This window comes from Anopheles nili, chromosome 2 (genome assembly GCF_943737925.1).
Source record: "Anopheles nili chromosome 2, idAnoNiliSN_F5_01, whole genome shotgun sequence".
Lineage (NCBI taxonomy): Eukaryota > Metazoa > Arthropoda > Insecta > Diptera > Culicidae > Anopheles > Anopheles nili.
This window is the reverse complement of record NC_071291.1, coordinates 52,930,609-52,950,899: the sequence shown is the minus strand read 5'-3', so window position 1 is coordinate 52,950,899 and position 20,291 is coordinate 52,930,609. Positions and strand designations below refer to the sequence as shown.

At 46.8% G+C, this 20,291-nt stretch overlaps 2 protein-coding genes across 2 annotated transcripts; both read left to right on the top strand.

Annotated features, from left to right (window-relative positions):
- Positions 1-14,313: 14,313 nt before the first annotated feature.
- On the top strand, positions 14,314-15,240 carry LOC128721297 (RNA-binding protein 45-like). Its single transcript, XM_053815036.1, has 2 exons — positions 14,314-14,600; positions 14,673-15,240. The coding sequence occupies exons 1-2, from the start codon at positions 14,314-14,316 to the stop codon at positions 15,238-15,240; spliced, it is 855 nt and encodes a 284-aa protein (XP_053671011.1).
- Positions 15,241-16,161: 921 nt separating this feature from the next.
- Positions 16,162-17,780, top strand: LOC128725919 (RNA-binding protein 45-like). The gene is made up of 4 exons (XM_053819696.1): positions 16,162-16,445; positions 16,516-16,991; positions 17,067-17,570; positions 17,773-17,780. The coding sequence occupies exons 1-4, from the start codon at positions 16,162-16,164 to the stop codon at positions 17,778-17,780; spliced, it is 1,272 nt and encodes a 423-aa protein (XP_053675671.1).
- Positions 17,781-20,291: the final 2,511 nt, after the last annotated feature.

Sequence of the window (20,291 nt, the reverse complement as noted above, 5' to 3'; positions counted from 1 at the left end):
TCCTCGGGAAAGGAGATAATAAAACAAAATCATTCAACTTGATCTTGCATCAATGGGGTAGGGATTTTTAACAGCGTAAAGGTGTCTGTTTTAGCTGGAAAATTTGTGCCCAATTGTGTTTGTGTGTGTGTGTGTGTGCATGCGTGTATGTGAGTTGAACGAAAATCGATCGTATTTTTACAAAGCACCATCCGCCTCCATTGACTGAGGTCGCTCTTTCAGATGTTCAAAAGTCGTTAAAAAAACGTGTTCTTTTTCCGCGAGCCGAGCAGTACGTGCTGTTGTTTGTGTGCTTGTTGTGGCTTTCCACCGCCAAAGATGTTGTCATAATCAAGTGCTGCTTTGCGCACCCCGCAACTGAAAGTATGCCAATGAGCAACGGCGAAACGATAAGACCTCATAAAATATGTCGCTTTTATGCGCGTCTCGCCATAAACCACAACCAAACTCGTGCAAAGCCCTACGTTGTGGCTGCGTAAAAACCCCGCAAGATTTATCGCCTGGTGTCAACCCGCGCGTACTCGCGAACGATGCAATAATTAATAGCGAACGTACGCAAGTGTCGCGCGGGATGCGGTTTCGGAAATTTCGCACGCACGTCTCGCGAGCGTGGCGGCGAAATTATGAATCAGGAGGACACATTCGTCATGGTGCCCGGCACGGCATCGGTATGACTTATTGCGCTCTTCCGCTCGAGTGGGGTTTTGCCTGCGGGAGGTTTTTTCAGAACACCAACGGGATGAACAAGACACGAAGCGCATACTGTGCGATGAGCGTCCCGTTGGGAGAATTTTCACGATTCGTAGAACAATGTTTCAAGAACCTCGGGTAACTTGCCTCATTCGGGCGTTCGCGGCTGGTTCGCAGGGTTGTTGTGCCAGATGAAATGATGTCGAATATTTGCTGCAGCAAAAGTAACACACATTTCAACTAATTTGTTTGCGTTACAAGCACGCTGTTGCTTTTTGTGAGAGAGGAAACGTTTGAGATGTTGTTTTGAATCCATTGGGAATGAAATTAATCAACTTAAAATTTAGGGTACAAAAGAAAACAACGTTAAATTTAGCTACTCACTGAGCTCAATTCTGAAAGGTAGGGTATACCTTTCTGCAAAAAATAACATTACATTCAGCTCTTCTACAGATATTCCAGTAAAATTATAAACAAAGTTTCGTGTTCTTCCATTCGCGTCGAACGCAAACCCTAATCATAACGGAAATTAAACAATCAACCATTTAACCAATTGTAAGCGCCCAATAAAGGTTTTATTTTTATTACCACTGCTTGTAAATCACTTCCACCCGGACGACCTTCAGGTCGTGAGCGTGAAAAACCCCACAAAAACCGCACACTTAAAGAACCACCGCTCATCCAGCGGGCCTGGTCGTGGGATCGCGCCCTCCTATTGTGCTGCCACGGGTCCATAAATTTTCCCCCGACGCGCTTTGTTTGACAGGGCGTTGAAACGAGCTTAAGACGAATTCACATTCCACCACGCGTTGCATCCCGGTTCCGCATCATCATCCGGTTCATCATGCGCCGTTCGAGACGACGAGCGTGATGAGATACAAAAAAAAACCGCCCAACATCCTCCCAACGATTCTCGGGATTCCCCGGTCGGTTTGCTTTCTCTAATCGCGTTTTTCCTCCCCCAGGGACTTCGCATGTCCCATTAGCGGCTGCAACTGGCTCATTTCCGGCGGTGGAGCGAAATAGTTCACGAGCAATCACGAAACGCACCGACTCGTGCAAACTTGCGCCGGTGCATCATCGCGAACCAGTTAGCGCCCGCGTTCTGCTTGGCGGTGGTGAGGTTTTTCATGGCGATTAATCTCACCGTCATTTTCCTCGCTCGAAAGATCGCCCCACCTTTCTTCCTTGAGCACGCTGGGGAGATTTCTTCACGCAGATTTACCCGTGGAAAAGCGAGAAAGGTGAAAACAGCACCACCGCTGACAGGTGCTTCACGCAATCACGCGAGATTGTCTCAATAAGCTTCCATCCATCCATCCGGGAGGCAACGGATGCCGCCACCGGTTGCGATTAGCAGCGCCGGTTTGTCTCGGTGTTTCGCATCGGGGAAGGAGTTAAGCGATACGCTTCCCCTGTGAAGCAAAAGACTATCGTTTCCCATCAATCAAACGCCCCCACTCGGTAGGGGGGAGAAAAGCGTGAAGCTGACAGGCAATTGTCACCTGTCAAATCGATATTGACACGCGGGAAGTAAGCCCACGGCGCTCGGTATCACTTACCGGAATTTTAAAACAATAAACACTTGCTGAGAACCGGGCAGCGATGGGCTTACGGAAGGCGTGCAATCGTGCTCGTTTATTAGCCGTAATCCCTGCAACCCGTTTATGCGTTTAGAAGTGGCTCAAGCACTTCCGCGAGATAATGCTAACGGACGGCAAAACCCCTTGAACGGAGTGCTTGTTTTTGCAGGCCTTTTTCGTTTTCGTCTCGAACGAACGAACGAACGCGCTCGGGGTTTTTCCCGCGGTAATGGTTTTCCCTCGAGCCGCTAACGATACGCGCCGCTTTAATGCGCTCCATCTCGCTCGTCCCACTATGGGATTTTGTTTGTATTTTTTGACCACCTTTCGGTCGGCCTGCTGTTGGAAGATATTTTTAAACTTCATTTAAAAACTTCCACCCAAAAAGCCGGTCGCATCGTCCAAGCGCAGGAAGGCAAGCGAGTGAAATCATAATCATAACCATGTGCCGGTGGATTCTGTCCGGCGGCTCACGTAGACCGTTTCCGCTGATCGTCGGCTCGCACACCGCCGATAAACAACGGACTGCCGTTCTCCGCGCAAATGGTTCACTTGGCCCTGCTGGGAAATGGCTATATTTTACGCCTCGTTCCGCGCGCGCACACTTCACGTCTCCCACGAAAGCAAGCGGGTGGAAATTTATGAAAAGTTTTCCATCGGCCACAAAACAAAACCCCCGACAACCTTGCGACCAACTTCGGTCGTCTTTCGCGCGGAGGACGGTGTGGGTGTTGTGGATATTTTACACAACGACATGTTTTGAGGGGTTTTCCACTTTGAAGCCCCATCCAACGGGTCTCTGCGCTGGAGTAGGATGGGTGGCGAGTTATGTTGCTGGTGCGAGAGTTCCCCTCGCGGACTTTGAAAACATGCCATCAAAAGATAGCGACTGTTTTTCCTTTTCGCTGCTCGCGAAGCCAAAGCCCCGTGACCGTGACAGTTATGGAGGGGAGTGTTTTTTTTTCTCCTTGCTTTCTGGATGTTTTCTGGTTCTTTCTCCTCTTTCAATGCGCAAACACTGCGCTCTCGATGGGGGCACGCGCGCGTGTGGTGTTTTCGGGGGTGCTTTACGTGATTCCGGCTGACACTACAAACGAGGTAACGATTGCCGGTCGGAATTTCGAGCTGATTTAATGAAGTTTACTGGTCACGGATCGATGTAGAATGCAGGCTGAATTCGAGAGGGGGCGTTCCTTGTAAGCGCCCGTTTATGGATATTAAAATTCTCAACACGCTTATGGATATCAAATCATGATTTTGATGAACTGTTTGAATAAATTATAAATGATGAAAACACCCGACGATTGTTTGGGAAACGATGCCGTGCAGATTGGGCACTGTACCTCGATGAGTTCAGGTGAAACAAAATCTCGCAACGTGGGCATTCATTCGTGGCCAATACATTAAACGTTCGCCCGTACCGTTTTCCACCTCTTGGGAAATATTTCACACCATCAGTGCACCCTCCCGAGGTTTGGTTTTTGAAATCGTTCCGATTGCAACCGAGAAAGTTCGCTGCCGAGTGCAAGCTTCAAACAAAAACGCAACATTTGTAGGGTTCTCCTTCATCGCGTACGCAGCGCGAAAAGCAAAGCCGGGAAAACCCTTCCCCGATGGTTTCGGGCTGTTCGGCTTACGTTCGGGTGCACTTTACGTGCTGGAAGCCGGGTGAGTTTTGGGGTGGGAAATTATGCTCCGGCGGGTGGCCGAAGCGGAAAAACATCCATTCCGGCTCGGAAGCACACAAAACAAAATCTGTGCGCATGTGTGTCTCTCGGGAGAGCACATCGTCAAGACAACGAGCACCGCAGCAGCAGCAGCAACAGCAGCAGTTGAAAGGCCTGCTGCGATGGGTGCCCTTCACCGCTCTGCTGACATTGCACAAATCGTGCTTCCTTACCAACACAGCAACGCGTCACACGCATACACGAATATGCGCTCCTTTTTGGGGGATGAACTGCTGAAGGCAATTCACACGCCCCGTTGTTGTGTTGGCGACAATCGTAAATAAACATCGGTGCTGGCGTCACCAGGAAACTATGCTGACTCCCCCCCGGGCAATACCGCCCGAGTTTTCCCCATTGAATGGGTGTTTTCCACCCGCTTACAAGAGTCTTTTAACCCGCTACACGAACGCTCGATGCAGTCATGTGACTGTGGCTAGCTGGCACCCAGGCACGTACAGCCCGCAGTTGGTGTCCACTTGGCAACGTATCTGCATTATCTGTCGTCACAATTTTCCTCCCTCCAGGCGTTCGTTCGCCCCAACCAAGCCGTTTGTTGGCGTTGTGCGCTCTAAAAGCCCACCACTTCGGCACGCCATTTTTCCGGCCTTGCTTTGTTGCGGTGCCCGCAGCGCACAAAACCCTCGCGGCCGTTCGTTAGCCCACGTGGCCTATTTCACTGCCGAGTGGCGAGTTTTCCAACCCCCCACCCGTGCACCACGATGGCCCCTTTATGTTCCCTAGTGATAATGACGATGGTGGAATGTTTCATCACCGTTCGGTTGTGTTGGTTTGTCGTTGGCGCCACTCGCCAACGATTGCCACGATTGTCTAGCGTGCCGAGCGAGGAGGGAAAAGGACACGCGGGCTTTCGGGGTTTCGCTTTTATTCGCCCCCGCCAGTCCCTTCGTGCTATGCATTTACTTCGGCCCCGAGCAGGTTTACCGTCGGTTTGTTGGCCATCACTAGCGCAACACGTCGGTCGGTGAACATGATCCGTCGTTGGGTCGGGCTCGCGCCCTGAAGAAACCAAACACCCGAAGAAAGCGATATCGCATCGAGTACAAAACTGGCCCCGGCCACTGTCGTCGTCGTCGTCGTCGTCGTCGTTGGACTCCGTCCTTGTTTTCCACCCCACGGATTTTCGTGCCCGTGTACCTTCCGAAAGTAGCTGCCCTTTCATTCGACTGAGAATCGGAAAGCACCCCACGGTTGTTGAATGCAAAGCGCGTACGAACGGAACATCCTGGTGTCCTGCGTGAAGGAGACCTTCCGGTGTGATTTCCCCGGAGGTTCCGTCAACGCCACCGGCGGTTCGACGTACACGCGCGTGCCACAATCGTGGGGTGGCGATCTGTGAGTCCGATCGTACCCGGTGTCGGTGCGAGCGGAACGAGTCGATGGAAGCAAAAAAGGAAGGCACAACGGAGCCGGGATGCGAGGCGGTGGTCACGAGGTAGCGAGTCCGCGTGGCAGAGGGCCAGTGAAAAAATGTATTCGTTTTTTTTGAGCAAACCTTTCGGCAGCAGAGAATTCGATTTCCTCGCGAAAGGTTGATCAACAAACAAACAAACAAAAGGTAACCGGTCAAAAAGGACGAGCAAAAAAGAAAAACACACACAAAGCGGGAAAGCTGTGCCCGACGAAACCGCGCAAAAATCAAATGGGAAAAAAGCTTCCACCACGAGCGCACGCGAACCGCGAGGAAGACATAATCGTTCGCTTTCGATTATGATATTGAAGTGATTTTTCCGCCGTGGGTGGGGTTGATTTTCCGCGCGACCATCGCGACCACAAACGGCTGTACGCCGCCAAACAAAAGCGTTTCGGCGTCACGCGAGCAAGCGGTTGAGAGAGTTTGCGTGCCTATCGGCAATTACCGGGGTGCGTCCTGTGGAAATTGCGTTCCGATTTGTTTGGAGCGTACATGGAGCGAAATAAAACGAACCAAAAACAAAACCAACCAACTAAGCCATCGCTTGACGACGTGTTGGACAAATTGCTGTTGGACACAAGCCCACCCGGCCTTTAATCTATCCCGGGTTGGACTTTTGCCCACGCGCGGGTTTGATGGACGGGGGAAAAAAAAGGTTAGAACGAAAGTCGGGAAATGAAGTCGCCACCGCACAGTCACGTACGGTCACTTTCGGTGGCTCTAATTACAACACCTGTTCGAAACGTGCGCGTGCCTCGACGGTGGTGGTTAGATAAGCTTGTCAGAGTTTTCCCTGCCGTTTTCCACTAGCACTGAGTGTGTTTTTTTGCCTTCTTTGTTATCCTATATTTTCCTCTTTCACTTTTGCGTGAGAAAACTACCATATGGACGTGTGGCGTTGGGTATCATTCGATTCCATCGTGCCACCAGGGAGCATATGGTGCCCGGAATGGAGTGCAATCGATCGGTATCGGGTATCGATATGGGCAGTTAATTCGTTTTTGGGGTGCCCTTTTTTTGGCTTTCTTTTCCCTTCGCCGAAAAACCAAGATTGGATCAGAATCCGTGTGCGCTAAGGCAAGCGCTTTCGCACGCAGGGGATGTTCAGGAATCTCGGCCCCCGCTACATCAATAACGCCTGAACAGCACCAAGGGGACGTTCTTTATGATTTTGATTTTTTTTCTCTCTCTCTCCCTTTCTCTCGCCACCCCTCCCGAAAGGGCAGCCGTGTAACGGTCGTTACGTAACGACGGCATGTACGCACGTGGCCAGTGTGGCACGAGGGTGCGGTTTCATGGAAAATTCATGTCACGTGACTGCACGGGACTGTACGCGGGATGCGAACGGAACAAAGCCCTGCATCAGCACACAAACATCCGCACACACACATACACACACACCGGTGGGGTCGTCGGAAAAGCGCCACCGAACAAAGCGCCAACCGAGTTACCGTTGCTCCAGCTCCATCCACCAGCCCTTACGCAAGAGCGCATGCAGCGTGACGCCAGAGCACGAAAAGGACGCCACAAGGCGCAAAACACACATACACAAGTGTGCACACTCCCATGCAAACGGCAGCATCCAAGCGGTACAAATGCGAACGAACGAACGGACGAGCTTCTGAATCGAAGGACTCCTTCTCCCCTGGCAACAGGTGGTCGGTGGTCGTATCCCGACGCTGCGTACGGCGTCCTGTTTGTTTCGGGGGATGAAAATCGAGGGCGTCGCGCTCGAACAAACAGCCATTTTTCTCGACCACCGACGTACTCGCTCTCTCTCGCTCTCAAGCGTCACCATAGCAACGAGCGCGTTACGCGTTACGAACGCAACGGGCGTCATCTCCGTTGAGAGAACACGCAGCAGCAACAGCAACAACATCGCCGAGGACGGCATAACAACGAGAACGAAGAAAAAAAAACGCGTCACCGCCACACCCTAACTTACTCGCCTGATGCTTGATGGATGGTGTGTGTTGCCATTCATTAGAAGGACGAGTTTCGAGATCCTTTTCCATCCCCCCCCCCTCCCGCCTCATAGACACCCCCTAGACTCACAATCCGTCAGCAACTCCCCTACCCAAAAAAAAAAAAGGGTGGCTGGAAAAGTCGGGTGGCATTCCTCACCGGGTTTGCTTTCATCAACCCAAGCGAGCCGCAATGCTAAGAGCATTAGGAGGAAAATGGGAAGCCACATCAAAGCGAACCCAAGCTTTTATCGTGGGCGGTGATGTGTGTGTATGGGTATGGGGCTGGATTTCGCGTTGGGATCATATTATACCGATGTGGGTGGGTGGGTGGTGGAGGGTGTGTGCAAATACGAGCGCGGGTGGTGTTCGTTTTCTGTGTGTTTGTTGCAGAAAATTCGCTCGTTTTCAATATCGATCGATAAATGAATAGATGATTATTTGTTTCGTATCCATATCGGAGGGAGGCGTCTACTCGATTGCTTTTTCGAGTCGTTACGTTTTTATCGGTAATAATTGATAATGATTGGCGGTTACATAACACGTTAAGGCTCAAATTTCAATCGATGGAAAAGCCTTTAACGTCCGTTAAAGCTTTAATTTCTTCCATTCATTTCCATCCGTCCAAACCGTCAAATTTAAGCGTAAAGAAAACGGATTTTCAACAAGCCCCAGGGAGTCCATTAAACGAACCAACAAATCACTCCGTCACCTTTTCGTCCGCACGCAGCTTGTTTGCTAAAATTAAACAAATACTTCAAACTTTTAATTGAATCAGATCGTTTACCAACACCACCCGGACACAGTTAAAAGCACCTTCCACGACTCAGTTTTACATCCCGAGCACCTTTGGCACCATCTGCTCCGTGGGTGACATAATTTTTCATTACATTCCTATCGCCGCGTTCCGGTAGCGTTGGCTTTCTGCCAGCCTTCGAGCCATTCCTGCCAGGGATACTTCTCACGGGCACGTTTTGGCTTTCGCATTCACACCATCCGTGAGCCAACCGATCCGTGGCGCCGTGTTTCGGTTCCGTTTCCGCTCACGAGTGCCATTTCTGCACATTCACTTCCGGGCGACGGGCCGGGCTCCGGGATATGGCGCAGGTCGTCTTCGTGCAGCAATCCGTAGCGAAGAGTGGCAGTAAAGTGGCCATTTAATTAGATTTGCTTATACTCTCGGGCACTGGCCCACCGAGCCCGAGCAGCGAATAGTGCGGATGGAAGGAATTGCTAATGAAATTTTATGACCAGTTCCGCTGAAAGTGTGTTGTTTAGGGCGCAATTTGTCGCGTAGGTGCGGCTGTTGGGGTTAGTTCAACACTACTAAACTTCCCGAAGGTGCATGGGGAGCTGTAGTGGCACTTACACCCTCTCAATCTTGCTCAACTTTTATGAACTTTAAGCGGATGGTATCTTGGGGAGTAGTAAAAATCTTCTCCAGGGAAAATGTATTCACTTCGTTTGTAATTTATTCAATCGAATATTAAATCATTTCACGATTTCCATCTCAGTCAAACGCTCCATTTCAGATTGATTTTTTGTGTTTTTCTTGGGAAAAGTTTCATCCTGTTATTGCTTCAATCCTTTCATAGGAACAGTACTTTTCCTAAGTTCGTTGGCATCGGTTGAATATGTATTAGATGCCGGCTAGGGAGTTAATCGGAAAGTTTTTTGCCCATAATTTCATCCGCCTTCACAGTTTTCAAAATTCAGCTTTAAGATATGAAATATTTCTAGACCACTTTTCGACTTTTCCTCACAAGCTTTTCCGGGAAAATTTGAGCTTAGTTAGTCAGCTGCATAAAACGTTGCTTGCAAGAAAAACGCTTCATACCGTGCAAGTTTTATTTTCCACGATTTTCCACACTCAGCTAAATGTAACGCTCAACTTCCAATCCCTGCCACAGCGAGAAAAGTTGTCGCTACTGAGTCAGTTTCCCCTCCTAGTAGAAAGGTTTTCCCTTATATATAACGAATCCACCAATCACGGAGCCCCCCGAGGAAAACCCACCACCGGAGGAAAAAGAATAGCCAGCCAGCAACAATGTCCGCCGCTGCAACGAGCAGTCTGCTCCATTTGCCGGAGCATCCTGCCAGGACACTGTCTCTGGTAGCAATAGCGAGGAGTTTTCCCGCTTTTCCAACGACGGCAACGACCGTTGACAAACGAGTCCCGGGAGAAATGGCCCGTTCTGGTTTCTTGGTTTGTTTTCTAGTGCCACTACGGGGGCATTATTTTTCCTATACGTGACTTGTTTGATTGAATTTAAATGATACTTTGTTTCGCAGTTTCTTTTTTATTTCAACTCTCTTTTCTATTCAGTTCGTTCAACTCGTGCCGTTAAAAAGGTTCCCGCAATCGGTAAAAGTCAATTATTCCGCTCGAACAACTCCTCCTCTAGCGGGAGATGAATCGTTAAGTAATTGTGTACTGAGCAGTGGATTTGTGTTTTAGCATATTTTATTGCTTAACTAGGTAATTGATGTGATGTATTTCTAATTATTTATGCAAAAACTAGAGGATTTGGAAGCATGGTTTCGATCTTATGCAAGTGATAAAATGGCACACTTTTACGTCAACTAGTATCACATTTTGTACAGCCCGTCGGAAAAATGGAAAGCGCTAGTCTCTAGGTCACATAAGAAAAAGCCACAGCTCACATTTCAGTGCTCCAATAAATGATCCTATTTTATACACGACGTCTTCAGCTACCAATCGATACCAATCGATAAACAAGACCCTGTTAATGAACAGAAGGGTCTGTTATTTGTGAATGGAAAGACACATAAGCCTTTGTTTCCCTCACTGACATTTCTCTTTACATAGACACATTTTTCGTCTTACCTTGATGCGCTAGACTTCGGAGAAGGTTACAGTTTACATGGTCACTTAGGTGTAGCCAAATGTTAGCCGAAAAATCTAATACAAAAAATTGCACTCACATGTTATAAAACGGTAGCGTAAAAGTGTCCCAGTTCAGATCCCATCCCCCCATTCAGTGGCATTCATCAAGGACATATTTATCCCTTGTGATCCGCTTTTCCCAAACAACCGAGCGGCAACCGTTGCGGCGGCGGTTGTAATCCGATTGCACGGCAATTAACCGATGATGTGACATTTTCCCGTCGGTCATTCGGGACGCGTTCGGCAAAAAAAAATGGCCATGCCCTTTTTCGCTTTTCATTCAGCCAAATGCCACCAGGAGTTGGCGCTTGTCGCGCATCATTTCATAACGTAATTCATAAGTAAATATCACACCCACTTTGCGTGCCCCTTTTCTGGCGTTCGTAGCACGCGCGCTTCAAAGGTATCCAAGCGAGGCGTAGCGAGGACGAACAGCTATCCTGCGCGCCTTCCATAGGATCCTGCAAACACGGGACGCACGTGGCATTTGCCCCCCCTAGCGCGTGTTTTTCCTTTTGGTCCATCGTTTGAGGATTAATCAGCTTGCTGAAATTGATATGCGGCGTCTCGCTGTCCCATATATAAGCCTGCCAATTGAAATGATTATAAAGGTACGTTTAAGCTGCTCGGTTAGTAGCGAGGCGATCCTGACAGCCTCACGCAAACACCGCGAATATTGCGTCAATTATGGTAATTGAAAATTATTTAAACGTCCACACGTCCACCCGAGCCATGGCAGTTTGTTTTTGTGTGTCATATTATCCTTGTCCTTTTTCTCCCTCGAGCTGGGAGGTGGTTTCGTTGGACATGTTTTGGTCACTTTCGAGCGCTCCTTAGCGAGTTGTGTGTTCATTATGATAGCTGTGAACATTGGCCCCTTATTGGCCATTGACCCTTACGGTTTTTTTTTCGTACGATCTTTTGAGAAATCGTAAAATCTCACCCAACCGTGTGCCACACAGCTGCTGGGAAAACAAAATCACTCCCCCAAAATGGCACCCAAGGGAGCTCATTTACGCAAGGTAGTGACCAAAATGAGCCACGTGCTGTGCTCGGATGCGATCCGTGACGCCTCGGGAACAGATTGTCCACTTAACCGGTGGCAAAAACGCTCGTTTGGGCGCAATCGTGACACGAATGCATTATTTTTTTCAACCTGGTTACTACCAAGTGTTCAATTGTCCTTGTTAAGTGCAGGTTGTTTCAGAAGACCGTAAATTCCTACACACTTGAGCAGCATTTTGATATGTTTCAATGGTGTTTATATCATTCTAACAAAATTCTCAATCCAGTGTATCGAAACACATCGTTTCATGATGTGTAGATTGATTTTATTTCAATTATATTGTTGAATGATCTTTCTCAAAGTGACATGTTTAAAATGAATCCAAACCTACACCGAAAAATGTGCGTAACTTCTCACTTTCCGAAAAGAAAAAACGACTCCTCGAATCATCAAATAGCTAAACAAACAACGCTTAACGCTCCCTCCCGTCCAGTTCCTTGTTCCCATGGGAATTTCCCGACACAACCCCTCGCACAAAGGGCGAGCGGGAAAACAGATTTCCCACCCGATTGCCCACCCGATACACGCGCTCGTTACTGTCTAATTCCATTGTGTTCTGATTTAGTTTAGTTCAATTATGATTATTTTTTTTGCCGCTTCGTTTTGCGCTTTCTTTTCCTCCCTTTTTGGTATCTAACTCCCGGGCGGTTTTTTTTTGTTGTTCACAAGGTTTTCCGCGAGGGCGTTGGGACTGGGAAACGATTATGTTCGAATTATGCAAATGCGAGATGCTGTGGTACTTGCTTCCTCTAATTATTTCTCGTATTCGCGCTCCCGAGGCTGGTATCGGTCACGGTGGCTGATCGTGGTAAATGATTTTTTCCCTTCAAGGATCTCCTCTCTATTTTCCTTACTAGAGTTGAGCCCTTCGCGTATCAACGCCGCGATAACGGGGCGATGTAAACAAGCAGCACTTTGCGAGCATAGAAACGAAGCAAAGCTGCTGTGTTTTTTCAACAACATTACACGCGTTCCTTTATTGCAAATCGTTTCGTTTTGAGAGCAAAAAAAAAAACTTCCCTAGATCGATTTTCTTCACAAATGGGACAAAAAACCTCGGTCTTCGGTTTCTTCTCAGAAGCAACAAATGACCAATAAGCTGATAACAATAACGAGATAACATCTGCACTAATTCAATTTCTTGAATTGACCACAGAAGGCTGCGAGTCCACAGAACGGATCGGCAAACGTTCCGAAACCGGCAAAATAATTCGAAATAAATCACCTTCGATGGCGTCCTTCCTTGAACTGCACTGATTGCAGGACGTTCTTCCCGGGCTGCGTCATCGTATTCGCCCAAAGATCGGCACAAAATAATCCCTTGGCAAAACATGCTGTTGCTGTTCCGAGGGATCGAAACCAACCGAAAGCGGATTACAGTGTCTCCCGGGCGTTCTGTCAGGACGAGCATCTGGTCGAGGTCGGCACTTGCGAGTTGGGGTTCGAAGACTCAGGGAAGTTGTTTTGCGGTTGTCGGAAGATGTAAGGTGCCCTCGTACACGGAAACTCGATAAGATTATGCGTCGAATGTTTTTTGAAAATTAACGAGCAATATATCGATGAATATTGACCGAAAAAGACCCGTAAAGTAATAGCCCATGTGAACTAATACAATCGTCTATCGCATTCAAATTTCAGAGGATTACCAATCACACTCACTCGCAAGCGAATAAAAACCTTCAAAACGTGTGAAATTCCTCTTTTCAACAACCAACAGCGTCAAAGCGTTCCACTAAACGAACCCGAAATCAATCGACTAAACAGAGATTCCACTAATTGGAGCACTTTCCCTACTGAAACGTGTGATATCTTTTACAGTCAATTTTCCAAACTTTTTTGTATGTATTTAGAAACGTGTTGTACGTATATTTTTTTACCCACTATTTTAACGATCAATCTACCCACCTGCCAGAGCGACCACTTGAAAAGATCATCCTTAATCGGATTGGCCCCGTACGAGTGCTTCCGATTGCGTCCCGAATGCTTGACTTTGTAAATGGAAAATCCTAGCGCTCCGTTTCATTTTTTTCTGGCTCGTGCACTTTCGCATCCGTCCCCGGCTTCCGTGCGATGGAAATCCAAAGCGTGAAATTGAGAAATGCATCCCCGAATGGGGTGGGTGGGTTTTTCCATGCCTCTTCTTTTGGCGTAGCGTCATTCCGCAACGGATAGTGCACCAGTACGGACGAACCGCTGCCTGGAGCACTACTAATCGCCGATTAATTCCATCCATTCGCTCGGTCCAAGCGTTACACGCGTTTGGTGCAAGGAAAAAAATCAATTTAGCAAATCGGATAAGCCGTACGGATTGGAACGAGAACCAAACCGACCAGGATGCTGGGTGTCGCTTTCTTGTTTTGCTCGTTTTTTGGCACGTTCCCTCATTGACCGGAAGTTGACTCTCGTACGGGGACTTGTAGCTGCATCCGCTTGGTGCTGGCAGTGCAGTTTCTGTTCGCATTTTTTGTGCGACGTGTGTCCTAAAACGAACCACCACCCAGCAGCTAAGAGCGGCTTCATTCCGAAGTAATGAATCGATAAATTATTTAAACCCAAGGACCACACTCGCGCGGTTCGATGGATGGCCCCCGGAAAAGGCCGGCTTAGAGATGCGTGGTGTGCCGGTTCTTTGTGCCGTTGCCCGTTTGGTGGAAAGGTGCGTTTTCTTTTCATTGCTCGCTCGCGCTGGTTCTTTTTTTTCAAGAACGAACCTGGGCAACAGCTGTGCTCGAAGGTGGTGAGTACAATCGAACCGTTTCATAAGACGCTCGCCCAACGCCAGACGTCTGGCCGTAATGGAGTGCACGCTTTGTGCTTCAGTTCGCCTCAGTTCAGCCCCACATCGCACTGACGCTGCACGTACGACGTTTCGAGACTTTTGCGGGAGAAGAAAAACTACCCCCGAAAACCAACACAAAAAAAAACAATCCCCCCTCCGACAGCATGACTCAGGAACAACCGACCGTGCCGGACCTGAACTCGCCACCTTTCTCGCGGTTGTTCGTCCTGTGCGGCAAGCAGATAGCGGCCGGTGGGCTCGAGCAGTTCTTCGCCCCGTACGGCACGGTCGAGCAGTGCCACATCGTGCAGGACCAAGCCACCGGCCAGTCGAAGGGCATCGGGTTCGTGAAGTTCCAGAAAACCTCCCAGGCGGCCCGTGCCCTTAAGGAGGCGGACGGGAAGCATATCGAGCCGGAACCGAAACCGATCAAGGTGGAGATCGCTTCGAGGTGAGTGTGCCCGGGATGTTGCTGAAAAGGTGTCTTTGATGCCTTTTCTGACCGTATCTCAACCTTCGGCAGCACCGTGGAGTCGAAGCCACTGGACTGCTTGCGGCTGAAGGTGAAATGCCCGGCGGAACTCGACAGCGACGCGGTGAAGGCGGAGTTCAGCAAGATCTCGGCCGTCAACAGTGTGCAGTTGGTGCCGGATAAGAAATCACCCGGCAACAACGTGGCCTATCTGACGTTTGAGTCGTTCCTGGATGCGGCCCTCGCGTACGAGACGGCTAAACCCGAGCATAAGGCCAAGTTTGCCAAGATTAAACCTCGCAAGGTTAGTCTTGAGTCGCAACCGCAGGATACGAAGAGCTTTTTCCGGCCCTTTATCAGGCGCCGGTCGTCGGCTCTGCTTCCGTTAACCAAGCTTACCGTGCTGTGTAGTTCGACGCTGACTCAGAACCAGATCTGGCGGCTGTTTGACATCATACCGGGGCTGATGAACTGTTCGGTGTCGCATGATGGCGGGTCGTTGTCCACTGCCACCGTGACGTACAACAACACACAGTCGGCGAAGTACGCCCGGGAGAAGCTGCACAAGTTCGAGTATCCGATTGGGGAGAAAATCATCGTCAAAGACGGCAATGAGTAGAGGCCTTGGAGGCAACAAAAAACAAAAGACGACACAGAGTGTATTTTGTAGTTCGAAATGTACCTTTTATTGCAATAAAAGTTGTTGGATGCGTGATGGAGGTTTGTAGGAGTTGGTAAAATTTTACCGAAATGCTTATTTAACCAGTTACTTATGGGGCGGTTCCAGTTACTTATTAAGCGGTCTTGGTATGCTTTAAGTAAGACCTTTCCTAGCGGGCACTTTTTAATTTGAGCCTACCACGTGTTCACGTCTAATTGCTCGATACCAGCCCAATGATATGGCCAGCTCATCGAGCTAAACCAATTCCAGGTGCATAAATGTAATAATTTCTGCCTAAGCAAAAACTGCACTTTTATTCTTTTATCCAAAATTTAAGTCGTTCATTTGTAACACAGGATTAAAAACTCTATCAGAAAATAAGGTCGATTTTTTAATTAAGTTGTACTAACTATAAATTTTACAAAATAGTTTGCATAAAAACTGCATTCACCGGTTTTCGTGCCACAAGGACGAATTTTTAAATATACTTTTCATGTCAAGTTTGACGTTTGTTGTGTCAAAAGGTTGTAGATGTCCTGTTTGCGGTCGGTGTTTTGCGCTAGTCCTAGTTCTAAACATTTATAATTCTTTTGAATTTTTACCTTTTAAATTTCTGTTTGTTTGCCAAGTGATATTGTCAAATTGTGTAGAAGATTCAAAGGAATGTTTTGTATCATTCGTAATTTTCGTGTGTAAATTTTCAGCACAAAACATGTGATAATAATGTGCGATTGATTACAAAACAGTCGTAAAAGAACTTTCATTGGTGGGCACTGATTAAAAAACTGATTGAACTGTTGGATAAATAATGCTGCTGTTCACATTTCTAGGCAAGACTCTAGATGCTGATTTACAAATTATTTCCTCGGTGAAATCAAAATGTCCGATTCTGGTCGTGTGAAGGAAATATCAGAGGATCCGCCAATGTCGCGGCTGTTCATTATATGTGGCAAACACATCACACGCGAACAGTTGATAAAGCACTTTGAATCGGACGGTTCAATTGAAGAGTGCGTTGTGATAACGGATCGAAAAACTGGCCAAGGAAAAGGAGTCGCTTACGTAAAGTTCACAAAAACTTCAGCGGCCGCTCATGGGTTGCGCAAGAACGGCACAGTTGTGGAGGGTGACTCACGGCCCATAAAAGTGATGATATCAGCAAGGTAAGCATAGCTGCAAGCACATGCTCCATTAAATATTCCCACGAAATCCCCTTTTATTTCTTGCTCTCAGTTACAACAGAGACAAAAGTAACGATGCAACGACTGATATCAACGAGTCTAATTTCCTACGACTATTTGCAATCGTGCCTAGCAGCCGTACCGAAGAACAGCTGAAAGAAGAGTTTAGCAGCCACGGAACAGTGACACAGGTTCGCCTGGTACCGGACAAAAAGAACGACAAACAGTGTGCGGCATACGTGAAGTTCACCTCGTTCCTGGAGACAGCATTAGCCATCGAAAATTGTAACCCGTTATATAGGGCTAAATTTTGTCTACCACGTAACAAGCAGCAACAGGAAAAGGAGCAAAAGATACAGCCCACGGAGCATACTGGGCGGAAGCGAACCCATACGCCCGATCGCTTGTCTTCTTTACGATGCGAAATGAAACTTGTCGTGATCTGCAGCAACCAGCTGAATCAGGATCGGTTATGGCGGTTATTCGATATCTGTCCCGGTATGCAGTATTGTAACATTATTACAGCAAGTAAGTTGGCGATCATCAGAGCTTAATATCCAGCGGAAGTGTTCTTTATGTGATTGTATTTTTTTAATTTTTCAGATGAAATGAACACAACCGCCACCGTGGTGTACGCCAGTCGGAACGAGGCTCAACGTGCCATCGATAAAATTCACGGCCTAGAATACCCCATCGGTGAACGGATTATCGTACGGTTCGAGGAGGACTTCAAAGAAGAAATTATCACAAAAGATGCCTTATCACAGTTCGGACCTCCAAAGCCACTCGCATCCGAACAGGTGCAGTGCGTTCAGAAGGCATTCTTCATCTGCATGCCCGAGGCGATCTCCGTGAAGCTGCTAACAGATGCATTTTGTCGATTCGGCGATCTTATCAAGGTGTACCTCATGCCAGGAAAAAGGCACGGTTACGCCGAGTTCGCCAGTTACGTAGCGGCAAACCGTGCCATCCAGCAGCTACACGGTATGCAGCTAGGCGATTGTCGACTCAAAGTGTTGGAATGTGCCGAATACACTGGAGAAAATAAACGGGTCAAAGTAGAACATTTTACCAGAGGAACATTCTTTCCAGAATTGAATGCATCAGGTGAGCAAAACCTTCCATTGAAGTATTGTTTTCTCGTTTTTTTGTTTTCTGTGTTTTTGTGTTTCTTTTTTGTTTGCTTTTCGGTTCGTTCCAGATGCATTTCCTCAGAGCGAGAGCAATACATTAGAAAAGCCGTCGGATGTCCACGATGATTGGCTAGTGAATGTTGACTTCTCTAACTAATCGTTGCCATTTTTTACAGGTATGTAATAAAATCAAAAATCGTATTTCGCCTTCAAGAATGCCCTTGAGTGTAACAACGAACTTGAATGCAAAGGAATTACTACCAAAATCTACTCTCTTGAAATGAAAAATTTTACTCGAACCATGACAGGTCTTTGAATACAACTTTACCTTTCAACGAATTTATTTTCTGTTTTGAATATTTCGAATCATAAATCTCAACAGGCTAGCAAACACATTATTCGTATTATGATCTAAACTAAATTTCCAACCGATAACACAAACTAACTTTCCAAAGGAAAATTTTAAAAACATACATATTAACAGAAGCGCTCATTCGAATCGAAACACACAACCAATATGAAACGTTTAAAATACTAAATGTTTGGAAAACTGCACGGGAAATTTAGAAGGATTTTTAAAGAATCGAAAACACTGGTAGTTGTGTTACAAAATTAGAATTTGCAATTTTTAACTAATCGCTTGCATGAACTATGAAACTATGAACATTTGACACATCCCAAAGGCATGTATTGCAACTTTTTACTGGCATTGTTTGATAAATTGATACGATTAATCAATAAAATTATCTTGCATAGAAAAGCTCACCGTTTTGGTGTTTTAAATTAGTTAAGGAAATGAAGGAATGTAGGAATGTGCAAACGAGTCTCGTATACATTTCGATCCTAACGGCACGTGCGACAATGAACGACTGAAATGTTTTCCTCGCGAATATGCTCTTCGAGATTTCTTTACGGAAACTGCGCATGTCTCATGCTTGGTGTGTTCCGTCCATTGAAAATCCAAATCCATTGAGATCCAAAAAAATATGTTACGATTCTGTCTTTTTCAATGAATGCTCCAACAGAAGATACAGCAAACCGAAACCACATCCAAAATGGTCGTAGAATGTAGAATGTTAGTATTTTATTTTCTTTAGTTTATCGTTTAGTATATAGTATGGCTGCATTACAGTTTTATTTCGGTTAATGTTGTATCAGTTACACTGGATTGATACGCGTGCAGAAAAAGCTTATTTGCTTCTATGTATTCAGCTGAATGTTTGGACTACCATACGTTATCTCATTTATACGCTAACGTTCATCTGCACAATAATAGGCTACATCGAATGCGGTGCCTATGAGACCATCAATTGCACAATGCTAGGGAGAAGCTTCACTATTAATATTGTGTAGTTACACCGACGATAATCCTTCGCACGCTGGCCAGAGGTTGGCCGTGACCGCGATCTTGGGATATCCACCTATGCGAAAAGCATTACGTCCTACTAACATATCACACAGACAATCGCCCGGATAAGATGAGATCAGTTAGCGATCCATCCTGCACTTAGGCGATAAGCTTCAATTACCATGCGAATCGAACTACAGACATGGAAATTTTACGCATCTCCGCACCCCAGAAATTGTGCTTAACACTCGGAAATTGCTTGTATTTTGAGACATAGAGAAAGTTTACGGAACAAGCGCACCAATGTTGCCACTAAGGATATGATATCCTATGGGAAAATTCATCAGCAGCGTGCACACGTGGTCTATTTAAATATGATCCCGAGTATCATCGGGCGGATGCTTGCAGAAGCAATCTGGCGGACAGGAGATCGGTAGCGTCTCTGTCGGACAGTACGTGCATCGTTGATGGTGGTAATCCTCACTGAAATGGATGTATGGATAAAAAATCATTTAGAAAATTCCTGTAATGGAAATCAAGGATGCAACGAAGATATTACGCGCGTAATAAACCGATGCTAATCCTTTTTAAATAACAGGAAATAATATTTCTACTAAAAAGTCACGACTGTTGCCACACGGTTATTTGTCACATGATATTTCATATTTATATAATTCAATTTCAAGAATGAATGATGTGTAATAATTGATAAAATCAAACCACATCTGCTTGATAGGGTGATGACTCGGATGTTGATATCCAGCTACAAAGGATTCCTGAGGATATATATTTGTTTCGATGCCCCTGACGGCTGGTTCCCTCTCTCTCTTACGCCTGGTAATTGGCACTGAATAATTGATGAAATTAATTATAATCTTAAGAACTGAACTGTTGAGTGATTTCAAAGCGTGCCGTTACCTTGACAAAAACGATCCCATTCCTTCTAAAATCGTTCCATTTGCCCCGCCTAGAAAGTAGTACCACAGTTATTCCGACCTCGATGAAGCGGAGCGTTCTTTTCTCGAGTGAATAATCGGATAATGAGCGAAAAGTAATTGCTCTTGCAGTAAGGAACCTAGATGAGCATCCAATGTTGTTCCGTCGGCTGTTTCGGGTGGAAAGAAGAAAAGCAAACCTTAGAATCTTAAGTACGTCACAGCCTAAACGAGCGTTCAGGATGTTAGGATGTCGAGTGGATTTGTTTAGCGGCACTTGTAATAAACCAACTATTTCCCAGTACCCTCTTCCATCCTTTATAAGATCATTCCAAGCGTGCATTGTTCAAACAAGGCAGATGAGGAGCCGAAGTAGGAGCGCCTTAAATGTAGCGTATATCCTGAGCGGTGG

Coding starts and splice junctions, on each gene's coding strand:
- LOC128725919 (XM_053819696.1), top strand. CDS start 16,162: ATGTCCGATTCTGGTCGTGTGAAGGAAATATCAGAGGATCCGCCAATG. Junction 16,446..16,515: donor AAAGTGATGATATCAGCAAG/GTAAGCATAGCT, acceptor TCTTGCTCTCAG/TTACAACAGAGACAAAAGTA. Junction 16,992..17,066: donor TTGTAACATTATTACAGCAA/GTAAGTTGGCGA, acceptor TTAATTTTTCAG/ATGAAATGAACACAACCGCC.
- LOC128721297 (XM_053815036.1), top strand. CDS start 14,314: ATGACTCAGGAACAACCGACCGTGCCGGACCTGAACTCGCCACCTTTC. Junction 14,601..14,672: donor AAGGTGGAGATCGCTTCGAG/GTGAGTGTGCCC, acceptor AACCTTCGGCAG/CACCGTGGAGTCGAAGCCAC.